The sequence below is a fragment of the Rhamphochromis sp. 'chilingali' genome, assembly GCF_963969265.1.
Source record: "Rhamphochromis sp. 'chilingali' genome assembly, chromosome: 17".
Taxonomy (NCBI): Eukaryota; Metazoa; Chordata; class Actinopteri; order Cichliformes; family Cichlidae; genus Rhamphochromis; species Rhamphochromis sp. 'chilingali'.
Genome location: NC_137944.1, coordinates 33,300,727 through 33,315,244, shown reverse-complemented (window position 1 = coordinate 33,315,244; position 14,518 = coordinate 33,300,727). Strand labels below are relative to the sequence as shown.

Genomic DNA, 14,518 nt, shown 5'->3' with positions numbered 1-14,518 from the left:
ACTTATATCCTGTTCATAGCCTGTACATACTTATATTTATAGCATATTCATAACATACCTTCATACCGTGTACATTATAACATACCCATAATGGACCCTTTTCTGTAATATAGCTGTATATCTATATTATTGCTAATATATATTTTGTAATATATCTATATTATGGCTAAAGCACTTCTGGATGGATGCAAACTGCATTTTGTTGCCTTGTACTTGTGACATGTGCAATGACAATAAAGTTAAATTCTGTTCTATTCTAAAACTACTGCGTTGCATTTAAGGACTGGATCTGTCCGTGCTGTTTAGAGCTGGGCCTTTGCCACCTGTAATATAATAAACTCACTTTTATGTTTTATTCTTACTGACCACTCAAAGTCACACTTTATATTTTTTACAGGCGATAAATTAATACAGGACTTTACCCTATGCACCTAAAGCACTTTATCTACCTCACATCCACATCCTTTCTAGAATTAAATTAACCTAACGTGTATGTCTTTGCACTGTGGGAGGAAGCAAGAGAAATGTAACGTGGTACATTTGCAAACTCCACCTATAAAGGAACCAGGAAGCTTCATGCTGTCAGTCCACCATGCCACCACATGTCAGGCTTCATGTCTGTGCCAAGGCATCCTCTCCTTCATCTTCACATGGTCACTATCCTTTATGTGCATCAGATATGATCACCCCTGTGCTGTTTTACTATCGCATTGTTTGGAGATTCCACCATGATCCTTCAAAGACCAGCAGGTTTCTGTCTCTGTTCTTGTGACAGTTCTTGTGACAGTGTCAAGGTCAGCTTTGAACATTAACATTGTTCCATAAAATATACAAACAGACAGTTTCCAGTTAGTTCACAGTCTCAAGAATCCCTATAATCACCATACTGTTTTATCTGACCCACACCAGTGGATCTAAAGTCCATCTCTATTGATACAAGTCCAACTAGACCAGGAACAGCCTCAGTGTACAAAGGTCTGTGCACCCATGTAAAATTGTAAACATTTTTGTCATGTGTATTTTGGGCCACTTTTTGGAAAAGTCATCAAATTACAGACTAAACGAATTTAATTAAGGGTATTTTAGTTGCAGTCATCCTATAAGGAGTAAATATGTATGTTGATAGATTCAAATTGTGGAACAAGATCAAGAAAAAAATCTCCAAGGGAAATAAATCATAAAGGTAAAATTTGTAACAGAAAACTCTGCCATTAGTCTGCAGCCAAACTCTTCCCGCGTCACCACATGCTTCTGACACAAGAGAACCGGCTCTTTCAGCTCCCTACCGGCTCTTCAGGTTGTTTTGTCACTTTAATCAATTTATTATCAACAACAATATAAAATTATGCACAAAAGGAATTACTAATGTAAACAAAAGTGGTTTTATTTATAAATGTTTATACAAAAATATATACGGTGGCCCCTAGAGACAAAGCACATACAAACTCCGAAACAAGTACAAACTCCAAAGCACGTACAGAGCTACCTAGATTACTTACATGACACAATTGAAAGCATATGTGTATTGTTTGCATTTTTATACACAAACACTCATATATATTCAAATAAATTTAAAAATATGTTCATTTACCTGTTACTACCACACACCAAATCCTGTTATACTTCCTGGCTTGTAGCCACTAGGATCCTGGAGCACTTCTATTGTGTTTTAGGGGCCACGTGAATATGCTTTATTTATTCACTCCACATAAAATGTTATAAATAAATTATAAAATACAAAAACAACTATTTATATTTCAACTTTTAACTATTTGAATTTTCAGCTTTTTCCTTTTAAAGAAATTTAAAGTGAAACAACACAAAACAATGCAAACCACAACAAAATAAAATATAAATTAAAATATGCAAAACAAAAAGAGGATGCACATTCTCTGTCATATGGGCCTGGGATGATTATTTGGGAGAGTGTTTTCCTGCTGGGAATTGTATACATAGGATTCACTACATGGATAAACTTTATGAATCCTTTATCATCCGCAACTGAAAATAGTTGTGGATGATTACTATACCTTTCTAATGTGATGATGTTGTCTCTGATTGTTGCCTCTGGCTCTCTTTCTCTCTCCCTCTGTCACGTAAAAATCCGCTATAGCATGCAAATGGTTCCTTAAAAAAATCCTCAAATATTGTTAGAATTATATTATTTTTACACCAGAGAAAATGTAAACTATGGGAACACAGGAAAACAAATATGTTTCGTTTTAAATAAAAAGACTGCATTTTAATGGAAAGTGAAGTTTAGGCTTTGAATTCAAAATGTTTTTGGTTCTTTTAGTTTGAAAATATATATAGATGTGCTCCTTTTTTCTTTTTCTTTTTTATAAAACAGTATTGTGAAGACAAAAGACTATTTTGAAAGGTCGTCTTAGCTTCCAGCACATTTGGTTTGGATTTATGCCAGATGCCCTTTTTGAGTCTGTATTTTAGGCCACTTTAAGAAAAGTCAGCAAATTTAATGCTATAAAATAAGAGTGTGAAGGCCATAATAGGGTTTGGTGAACAACCGGGTGGGTGACACTCAAATGTCCTGCAATGTAGTCGTGACTCTATTCTTGACTTTAGAGTGTTTATTTGGTTCATTTAAAGAACATTTGTTTTTTAGTCTTTCTCAGTTATTTCACTTCTTGTTTAGTGGACTTAATTGTTTGTTTACATGTTTTTGAGGTCGAATTTAACCTCTGACTGGCCATTGCAGATTTCTGTCAGAATCTGCAGATTATGCAGTACAAATAAAATGTTAACGTTTCTCCAACGTTGTCTTCCCAGCAGTTTCACTGGATAGCCAGCAAGCGTTCGCGATGTCTTATCGGGCGCTTCCCCGGCGCTGATAATTGGCGTCTGTCTTGTGTCAGTGACGTAAAAGACGGATTTAATGCGACATGAGCGTTCAAACAGCAGTCGCTTTCTGAAACATCGGATATGTATCGGATTCAGTACCACATACGAAAGTGACCCAGATCGGATTTGAAAATATCGGATTTGTTCCGTTCACACTGTCATAGCATGATCGGATATGGGTCGCATAGGGTCAAAAAAATCGGATTTCATGCGCTTTCGCCTGCAGTGTGAACGTAGCCAGCAAGCACCGCTCTTCTCTAAAACAGCAATAAGGATAATTATTAGGTTATCTACATTATTATGGAAATAACAAAATAACTTAAAGCAAAAATTGGGAAACGTGAAGTCCGAAGTCTTTATATTAAGGGCCATCAGTCAAACAATAGAGCGTTCACACTAGAGCGCGTTTGCTGTCGCATTTTATTTGTGGTGTGAACAAGCAGACAAAAAAATCGGATTTGATCAAAAAATCGGAATTGAGCATTAAGACCTGCGGTGTGAACGTAGCCTTTGTGTACATATTGTTGCTTTATTATCAGTCTGTTTGCTGGTTATTTGGGCAGGGTTTTTTTTAGTTCCTCTGTGATTTTTGGTTTTTGTAGTTATAATAATTGTTATTTTTTTGTTTTGTGGGGGTTTGGATGTCTCTTTGTCGTCTTTTTAAGGATTTTCATAGCAGTAATCACTCGAGTTACCGAAAAGTCTTATTTTGAAAGTTATAACCGGAATCCCCCCTCCCCCGATGATTGTAGAAAGCAGTCATTTCTACAGTCATTGGTTTAATCCCAGCTGTTTATAATCACAGCTGTGGTGGAGCTTTGACTCAGAGCCTCACCCTCCACCAAGAACTTTAGTTTTCTTTAATTCTATTTGTCTTCCAGCGGTGAAATGTCGACCACCGGGAGCTCCCTGAACTGTGAGGGGATGTACTCCCAACTAATAGACGACGAGTCCTGTCATGACGACTTACCCCACAGGCCAGATGTGGAACACCGTGGTAAGCAGTTAAACTTTAACCCTGCAGATGTGCCTCTGTGGAGGAATGCAGACGGTTTCGTTTATCTTTGCTTTAAAATAACTGACTTTGTCCTGTAGACACGGTGTGTTATCACTATGGAGACAGCAAAATGTCAAACTGAGATTTGTTACCTTAACTTTTGTACATGTTTATCTTCAGGATTCACTTTGCAGCTTCTCACATGAAAGTGCTGTTTTTCTCGTATCAGTCATTTAATTTTCATAGTTCTGCAGGCTTTCACTGGTAATTGTTTACTTACAGGTTATAAGGATAATAAAAAGATAAAGGAAAAAAACATTTATCAACAGAAAAATTTTTAGATATATTATCAAAGTGCTTTACAAAGTCCCAAACTCTGTGTTACATAACAGACAGACATGATGGAATTCAATCTTTAAGGTTTACGTACTCAAGTATACGGTTTTATACTCGGAGCCTCCTCCTTCCTCCTTCCGTGGGAACATTAGTGGTTTTCTTTGAACCAGCCCTGAGCTTTTAGATACTAAATCCAACTTTTATACACACTGGAGTCAGTCTGCAATAAGAATAAAAGACTAAAACTGTGAAGTCAAAATATAGTTTTATTTATTAATTTAATTAATTAAAATAACATGCAGAAACTGATTATGAGTTCAAAATGCAGCCATGGCAGCAGCAGGCTAAGCTCAGTCACTAGCAGACTGTGTGTCAAAGGGCCCAATCAAAGCTCTCATGTTTATTTGTTTGTTTTCAATTCAGTTTGTGGATTTCCTTTTTTCAGATGAGCTTTTATTCTTGTAACGTGTTCCTTGTAGTTTGGTTTTTGGTAACTACTAGAATAGCTTGCTTTCATGTTTTTGTGTGCATATTAAGGCCCTTTGTGATGGTTTTGTTTGCTTTTGTGTTTTTATATTATGGACATGGTGTTTTTTGTCTGGTGACATAATGCTTTTATTTTTAATATAAAAGTGATCATTGATAAATAATGAAGTAGAACGTTTAAAATCTATTATTTACTAACATTTATAATTTTCAGATAGATGAATATACATTAGTTGTAAGTCTTTCACTTACCCAAAAACAAATAATAAATTCCTACCTGCATCATGCTTTGTTAGATAATTAAAAATGTCAAATGCATCGCCGGGATTGCGTTCCAGCATGTTTGACATTTACAAGTCTGAGCAGAGTCCTCTGTGGACAAAGCGCTCCACTGCATGCACTACTTAGTCATCAAAAAGTGTGAATACTTTTATATGTCGGTTAAAAAAAAGGTCACTGTTGTCAGTGTTGCAGAACAAAAAAATATTTTTTTTCTTAAAGGTTCTTACTATAAATTCCTGTTTAAAGATTATTTTAAATCTTGCAGAATCAACTGAAACTATCATCCATATATGTGAAAATAACTTCTCTAAATTGTGCTAAAGCAGGGTTTTAATAAACCGTCTTTCTCTTCCCATCACCTGCAGGTCATCCTGTGATGCAAATGTTCCCCAGGCCGAGTGGTCCCAGGCTGTACCGCCTCGCCACCATCTGCCTGGCAACGCTGTGCGCCGTCCTCGTGATCGCCATCATAGCTGTCACTGCACAATGTGAGTACACAACTATACTGAAAAACCTTTGCACGCAATTCTTGTTTTTTAAGTCGTTAAAGATGTATGTTGTACAATCACTGGAAAAACAACCATTCAAAGAAATTCGATGAAAAAATGAAAAATGAATGCCTGTGATGAGTGTTTGTAAACCTCTGACCACATGTAGAAACTCGTGGTTAAAACCATAAATTGTAGAGTTTGTGCTCTGAAGTCACAGACCAAAAAAGACGTAGCTTTTTATTCTAGATTTTTATGCATCCAATTTATTTTTGGAAACTGGAGGAGTCATCCCCTGCTGGCCAGTGGGAATAATACAGACTCATGGCTGATTTGGTCGACTGATTTTTAAGTTACTGGAATCATCAGGTCAAAATTGTGTTTTGTTAAGTTCCTGTGAAAGAAATAACTCCAGGAAGAGTTTTTATTTCTAATCACAACATTCTAGCGTGCTGAGACTCTACATGGTGAACATGGAATCCGTTATACCGCCAAGCTAATAATGTCATTGTAACCATGTTAGCATTGCTGGTAGTACAGCCTCACAAACAGGTATTTTTCCAGTATGTTGGCTGAAAATTCACTATATGGTGTATAAGTATTCACTCAGCCATCCAAACTATTGAATCATTTGGATCACTTCCTTGGCCAACATTTGTGAAAGAATGGGTCGCTCTCAGGAGCTCCACCATCGTACCATAGGATGCATTAGTGGTGCAATGACTCACTGTTGATCCGTGAAAGCTGTTAGAAAAGCTTTTGGGGTGTTTAGCTACAGACATAAGGCCGTATTCCGTTGTGCAAAACAAGGGGTTTAAACATATGATGAACATGCTTGAGCCACGCTACCATAATCCCGTCGTGCGTCCACTTCAGTGACAACATCGTTCCGAGCATGTATGTGTAGGAAAAGTCCAAAGTTATGGCTGAACTGTCCCAGGCATCTTCTGTTGCCCAACTACAGATGGGTGGACCTGCAGGGCAACATAAAGCTATGTGACAATTACTGCTGATTATATCACAGTGGAGTGGTAGATACAAAGCCCCGTACTGCCCTGTATTGCACCTTAATTTGTTTTTTATGAGTCTTGAGTTGAATGTTTTTTAATGGCCAAAAAAATACATAGATAAATAAATGACGAGTTACATTTTTCTTGTCTTCTTTTCTTTTTTTGCTGATCTGAAAATTTATCTGACTTAAAACTGTGATCAGATCCGAACCAACAAGTCCAGCTGTGAAATTTATTCACTACTAAATATTTCACAGTCAGCTGTTAGTGTTATTACAACAAAGTGAAAGTGATTGTGGATTACAGCCACGATCAGTGGATGCTGAGGTGCAGAGTCAGAAGCTACAGATTTCGGGTTTGGGATTTGAGAGCAGTGGGGATTATGGTGTGGGGTTGTTTCTCAGGAATTTGGCCGGGCCCCTTAGTTCCAGTGAAGTGAACTCTTAATGTTTCAGCATACCAAAACATTAAGGACAATTACATGCTCCCAACTTTGGGGGAGCAGCTTGGCCATGGCTCCTTCCTGTTCCAACATCACTGCACACTAAACACAAAACAAGGTCCACAAAGTCATGAATGAGACATGAATGGCCTGCAGAGAGTCTTGACCTCAACACGATAGAACACTTTGCAACGAGTAAGAGCGGGGTCTCTAATTCATTTACGGATGGTCAGTCACTGACATTGGAGCCAAGCCTCCAACTTCAGTTCACAAACGTGCTTCTGGAAAAATGGTCAAAAATTCCCATAAACACTCCTAAACCTTGTGGAAAGCTTTCTGGGCCCATGTTATATTAAACTCTATGGATTAAGAATGGTATGTCACTCAAGTTCATACATGTGTAAAGGAAGATGAGCAAATACTTTTGGCAGTATATTGTAATCCTTCAGCATACAGTACTGTATGTAACTTACTTTCATACTGCTAACAGATAAAAACAAACCTCAGGGTGGTGGTGAGGCATCCTTAGGGAAGCAGACGCAGGAGGCAAATGTGTCAGCTCTGACAGCGTCCATCGCCAAGCTGCAGCAGGAGAAACAACAGCTGCAGAAAGAGAAGGACGAGCTGCAGGCCAAGCTCGCTGCAAAGATGGCTACTAAAGGTAGACTCCTCATTTTTCTTTATCGTTTTCGTTCATGCATCTTTGTGAAGCCACAAGAATGAATCGTCTCCTCTATGAGCTGTCAAATACAGCCTGGATCCTATCAATAAGACTTTAGTCTGATTTAATTTAAGATTACATTTTTTGTAACCCATCTAACAAGCATAGTGAATCAGCTATTTACCAGCCGTTAAGTAAATATCTTTGGTTGCACCAATTTCCTTCTTTCTTGTCTCATCAGCTCCTGCTGTGGTGACGTCGGCTCCTATCGTCTGCCCCAACGACTGGCACCTCTTTAACAACAGCTGTTACTTAATCTCCAGGAACTCGCGGGATTGGCCAGAGAGCAAGTCATTCTGTGAGAGCAAAGGCGCTCACCTGGCCATCATCCACACACCTGAGGAGCAGGTACAGTTTGATAAATTTCATTGTGTTTTCCACTAAAGATGCAGTCATGCTGTATGCATGTGGTGCCAAGGAGGGATACACTGATTTCTGGCTTTTTTTCTTTGACAACAAGAAAACATTACTTCTGCCTCATTTGGGCTTTTGTGGAATTTTCTTATGTAAAGTTCCTGTAAACAGAGCAAGGAAAGAGCTGACTCTATAAACGCCCTTTACTGTATAAAGTCATTACTGATTAATGCTTTCTTGAATGTGAATGCTTCCTCTGTATGTTTCCTTTCAGACATTTCTTTGGAATCTTCTTCCCAGAGGACACTGGAACTCCTACTGGTTTGGAATAACTGATGAAAAAACAGAAGATGAGTGGAAATGGGTCGACGGCACTCCGCTGATCGGAGGGTAGGTCGTTTGTTTCTCTGCTTACCTTCTTCCCAACCTGTTCAGGACTAAAACTTAACACGTGGTCATGTTAGCATTGCCTTACAACACGATGCAATGTCCTAACAGAACAGTGAATGCAAAACAAGTTTGGTGCCAAATGAGTTGCTTCACTTATTGGGCAATATTGCAAAGCAGTTCGGCAGATTCATTTTTCCTTTGGTTCAGTTTCTTTTTTTTGGTCCTGCTTTGGACAATAACGCAACTATAGCGACAATAAACACAACAGTGTGTAAAAGTTTTGAATGCATTCTGATAAAACTTTGCAGGCGTGTCTTCAAGAGGTTAACTCAATGATCCATCGGTCAAAAATTAAAAAGAAGTCTTCTAACTTAGAAACTATAATTCTTACAAGTGCCGTGTGTATTGCCAACATACGCACAATCCCATATAAAGATTTAAAATATCATGCCACACCTCTGACCTCCTAAAGGCAATGATACACCGTATAAGGCTTCTGAATATCAGGCTACTTATATCAGGACTTCTGAACTCATCTTCAGATAAAACTTTTATATCTTTTATCTTTAAAACTCACTGTCTTTGTTTGTATTGGCACCATTTAGGATACGGGGAGTCTAAATATCACATTATAGGTTAAATCCAAGTATGATTTTACCTGTAACCTCACTTGTGATTGATTGATTTTGAATGCTGATTTATGATTAATTAGTGACTAATTAATCATTAACAAAAGGTTATACTTACATATATTATTATTATTATTATTATTATTATTATTATTATTATTATTGTCTCTGCCCCCGCAGTCTAAGAACAACTGGTATTCAATCATTCAAGGCCAACAGATTTATTTGACACTGATGCTCTGAAATATGCGTCTAGTTTTCTGTATGTCGACTTCAATAGGAGAAAAACCTGGAGCTCTTTGTTTGTAAAGAGTGACTGATTATCTTGTAGAGTAAATAGACAGTGTGTACTTAAAAAACAAACATGCAGCTGAACACTGACCTTTAACACACGCATGATTTTTACTCTGCACAGTGGTGGCTCCCAAGCTTATTTAAACTAAAAGACAAATGAAGAAATTTGGTGCAGGCAGCAGATAAAAACAGGGACATGGACAAAATGATATTCAGAGTTAGCAATTTGTGGTCTTATGAACCCTAAACTATTGCATGAATCAGTGTGAAAATTTGGCCCTATTCAGGTGGAATCTTAAGAACTTTTCTGTCTTTGATTTTTCTTCATGTTTTGCTTTTTACCAAATTTATATTCACTTGATTCGTTTTATCACACTTCAGGAAATGCAGCCTTTCAGTTTCAGTTTTAAGGGTTTAACGAAAGCATTAACATTTCAGAGACTGAAGATTAATTTGACGACTGAGTGGCCAAATCAACAATCTGGTACATTCTTAAAAAGAATGAATGTAGTGGTCGGCTCAGCAACACAGAAAGACCACAGAAGAAAACTAAAGGGCACAATGACAGAATCATTTCTATCATTGATATGACAGAGGTTACCAGTCTGACCAGCAACATCCCAGTGGTCAAGTCTAACGCTGCATGCACTGAACACTGGACACACTGTGACGCACTGCTGCTGTCCTCGTCTTGCCTTCGTGCTCGAAGTCACTAGACATGACCCTTCTCTAGACTGAGTTCCTTTGGCTTATTGAAAGTAAAGATGTTCAATAGAGAAACAAAAAGCGCGACAGACTCACTAAAGAGTTAAATGTTGTGCTGCAGCGCCACATGTCAGATAACAGCTGGAGGGAGAGCAGGTCAGGGCTGCCCGATTTGCAGCAAAGGTTGTTTTTCATGAAAATGCAAAGTGTGGTTTTCTTCATCTCCTGGTTATTGCAAAATGTTGCATTATATCTCTGAGTTGCTTCATTTGCTCTGGATGTTACTTCTGCTTCACATCACAGACTCACTGTAAAATTTTCCCAACTTGTGCAAACTCAACAGATTTTCTAAGAGCCACCTGATTTCTCTTCCTCTATTTGTAGATGACAAACCTGTTGACATTCCTGTTTTGTCCTTTTCTTCCTCTTTAGGGTAAATTTTTTTAGGTTTTATTTCTGTAGACGTTTTGACTCATGTAAGATATTTTTGTATAATTTGACGTTTTGTTTTATTGTTTCTGCCTTAAACTGTCCAGACTGTATTTCAGTACAGATGCAAAGAAAAATAATCTGCAGTTAGGTCCACACTCTGTTGCACAAAGACACACTTTTAGTAGTATAGTATGACTATACACTACCACAGTGTTTAAAAATAAAACAATTGATTGAACAATTAGCACATCGAGACAACTGTTATTGAGATTTGGTGGTGTATGAATAAAATTTTTTTGAATTAAATTAAAGTGCAGACATGCAAGCGAAGAAGGACAAACATCTTTGGACAGATGAAACCAAGATGAGCTTGCACCAGAAAGATTTAAGGACAACAGTATGGATAAGAAGAGAAACGACTCATGATGTCACATCATCTGTCAAACATGGTGGAAGTAGCATTATTGCATGACCACAGATGGCTGCCACTGGAACCAAATTCTAGTAATTATTGAGGCGTGACTGCTGATAGTAGGATGAAAGTGTACAGGGCTGCAGTCTCTGCTCAGGTTCAGACAAAGGACCCAAAGCATGTGCCAAAAGTGACCCAAGAGCTTCTCGAGGCTAAGAAATGGGACGTTCTACAATGGCCAAGTCAGTCAGCTGATCTCAAAAGAGCACGCCTTTTAATTGCTAGAGATAGCGCTAAATGTAGTTACAGGAAGCACAACTTTGAAGCGTAACTATCTTCAGCAGGTACTCGCATTCTTTGCACCCAAGAAAACAGGGTTATAAAAAAGCAGAAGCAGTTATGTTTGCATACGGACGTGATCTTTAATTGTTTTTACTAAACCCAGTGATTAATGTGAACAGTAAAGATCTGGAACAGTCTTTCAGCATCTTCAGTTGAGGATTAATTAAACCTAATAGCCAGTTTAATGTAGAATGCAGTCAATTTTCATGTGCTGCGGTTTGGTGGTCCTTTTAGCTGATGCCACGTTTAAGTCACCACACGATTCCTGCTTGCACGTATCCTTTTGTCAGTTTCATCCGTTCATGGTTACGATGTCATCAAAGTTTTCTTTGTGGTATTTCGACATCTAGCTCAGATTATGCTGAGTGAGCATAACATGAGCAGCAGGGAGTTTAAAATTCTAACAGCTCATGATAAATGATATATCATCATTCAGTATCATGACATCACTCTCTGAGATGGACAAAAATATAAAATACATTATTTCGATAAATGTTGCAACTTAAACTGTGTAGTCTGCAGTATTGTGGTTCAATTCTAGCGATAAACTATGTTGCACACTGTTATACCCTTGGGTACCACCAGAGACATCATAAGAGGAAGCCACTGCTAGAAATATAACTTCCAGTCTATTTGAGTGCAAAGCAAACTTGTAGGTGGTTTTCATTCGATTTGACAGGATATTTTGTACATAGACTTTTATTTGCCGCTGACCTTGAAAATGAAAGTTAATTTTAGTTAAAAAACTATAAGAGCTTAGATATGTTTAAATATGTTTGCTGTGTCTGTGGAATTTCATCTAGATGGAGGCATTTAAGCTGATGAAGTAACAATTGTTAGATTCAACCATTATACTTAAAATTGTCTAAAGCAGAGGTGTCCAACTCCAGGTCTCAGGGGCCGGTGTCCTGCAGGTCTTAGATGTGTCCTTGATTCAACACAGCTGCTCTGCTACACCAGGACAAAGGGTCCAACAAGTCTTTCTTTCTTTTTAATTAACAATATTACAATTATGAGCCCATGAAGAAAAAAAAGTTTCCTGAAGGACTCAAACTATAATCTCTGGGGTAAGCAGCACGATGATACCTCCAGCTTCAAAATGTGGCATTTTAATTCCACGTGTGTGATGATCATGTTCAGGGAAACAAAAATAGGAGGGAGGAAAATGTAACCAGCCATAAAAATAGACTAAACATGAATTTAGACCAAAGTTGCTCAAATCTAAGAGATGAGCAGAAGCTGTCAGTGGATGCTGAAAGCAAACTGTCCAGTTTGAAAAATAATCTTAGGATTATAGTTAGAAGTGGTGGTTTTGTAAAGTACACTGCACTATAGGAATAAAACTGCCCTAGCTCTTCTTCTTGACATGTTTAACGTGAACCATCAGATCCAGGGTGAACATGAATGTATGTTAAAGGTTTTTATACATGTCGATGTGTTTCGCTCCCTTTCTCTCTCCGTACTGTAGTTTCTGGGAGGAGGGTGAGCCCAACAACCACATCGATGAAGACTGCGGCTACATCGTGAAAACACGTGTGATGGAGCGCGTGGCGATCCGGAGCTGGTACGACGCCCCCTGCAGCATGTACTTACCCTTCATCTGTGAGAAAGAGATGGGCCCCGGCGCGAGTACTGCCATACCACACTAAGAAAACCAGTTAGTATTTTGTACTGGCTGCTTGGGTTATCTGTCACAGTGTAGTCAGGTCATCAACACTTATTTACCTTTTTGCATTTAATTAACATGTGCCATTTGTGCTCACTGCTCATTATTTGTGACGTGTGTGTGGATAGTTTGCTCTGTCCACAAGCATGAACGCAACAGAGATGGAGTGTCAAAATACATTTACAGTGCTGTCAAGTCCCTGAAGTACCGTGTAGCAGTCAGGACTGCAGTAGGGACTGACAACCAGGTTCATGTCCAGATGAGGCCCTGATCTTTCAGACTCGTGCGTATCTCTGTGCCCTCATACAGACGGTAACACAAGGAAACTGGGTCTCTGCAAAAGCTTAATCATGTATGAAATAGTTTTGGTTTTGGTTTTGAAAAGTGGTGCGAGAAACTAAAACATTATAACTCTACTTTGGTAATAATACAAAACCTTCAGCATTCATTTATACTTAAATTAAAACAATCATTATGTAGAACTATATACATAAAAAAATTGCTGATTATTGATTAGTTGCATGTATCTCACTCTAAATGTAAGCTTTATAACATCACAGCATTAAAAATAATAACAAAAACTAAAGAAACTGTATGAAGTTAAAAAAATGTGTTTTATTCAAAGCATAGTGGAGTAGCGTACACTGGGCTCTCTGTGCTCAGTGGCATTAACAGGAATAACAGCCGCCCTCCTCTGGACCTGTCGCTGGCTTCTATTCAGTGTTTCTGTGCCTTAAACTGCAGAAATATTTTTATATATTTTTATATGATTCACTTTCAGACTTAAATCAGGGATTCAAGTTGAATCAAGATAAATGCTTTTAAATGTCTGTTTTATATTTGGAATCAGATATGTTATGTGTCAGATGTCTGTGTGTATATACTGTACATAAAATACACGTCATGTTTGATCCATACGTGATGTAGCCACATGTGTAACATTCCCCTCTTTGAAGATGTGCTTTGAGAAGTAAAAATGTTTGTTGTCCCGTGGCGTAAATAACGACTGTATTTTCTCCATGGGTGTAAGCTGTTGCTGTCACTCATATCTGCCATGTGAATACAAAACGTGCACCTATCCAGCAGCAGACATGAGCAGTCTGTTAACGATGAATCTATCTGTTCTCTTCATGAAACATGATGGCTTGTTTGTAACGTCTCCTCCCTGCACTGCTGTTGTTGCCCTGCAGGTGGCGCTGCTACCACAATCAGCCTGTCAAGATGTTAACAACAGAAGGGTCTGTGGACTAAAATTACAATAAATTAAAATAAGTCACTTAAAATAACTTATGTGTGTAATTTCTTCCTGCTAGGAAATAATTTCCTGTAAAGTTGCTGAAATTAAAAACAGTTTGAATGTTTTAAATTGTGTTTTTAGATTAAATCAGTTTTAGAGTCGTTCCCTGAGGGAAAAGTAATTCATTGTGATTTATTATTTTCTATCTGGTCAACAAAATGAGTATAAATATAATTTAGATATATAAGATCATGATGAAAAAGAAATCTAGTTATCTATTCTAATTCATTTTTATTTCACTTCTTCTTCACTATATCAGCTCTTTTATTATTATTATTATTATTATTATTATTATTATTATTATCATTATTATTTACATGTACAAAAAACAAGCCTCAAACGCCTCATTCCATCCTTGCCGAGCTGAAAGACCCAC

General features: G+C 37.8%; 1 protein-coding gene across 1 annotated transcript; it reads left to right on the top strand.

Annotated features, from left to right (window-relative positions):
- The first annotated feature begins 2,905 nt into the window (after window positions 1-2,905).
- LOC308384710 (uncharacterized protein) lies at window positions 2,906-14,131 on the top strand. The gene is made up of 6 exons (XM_080863297.1): window positions 2,906-3,856; window positions 5,326-5,448; window positions 7,391-7,561; window positions 7,803-7,969; window positions 8,250-8,365; window positions 12,648-14,131. The coding sequence occupies exons 1-6, from the start codon at window positions 3,748-3,750 to the stop codon at window positions 12,826-12,828; spliced, it is 867 nt and encodes a 288-aa protein (XP_080719423.1). The 5' UTR covers window positions 2,906-3,747; the 3' UTR covers window positions 12,829-14,131.
- Window positions 14,132-14,518: the final 387 nt, after the last annotated feature.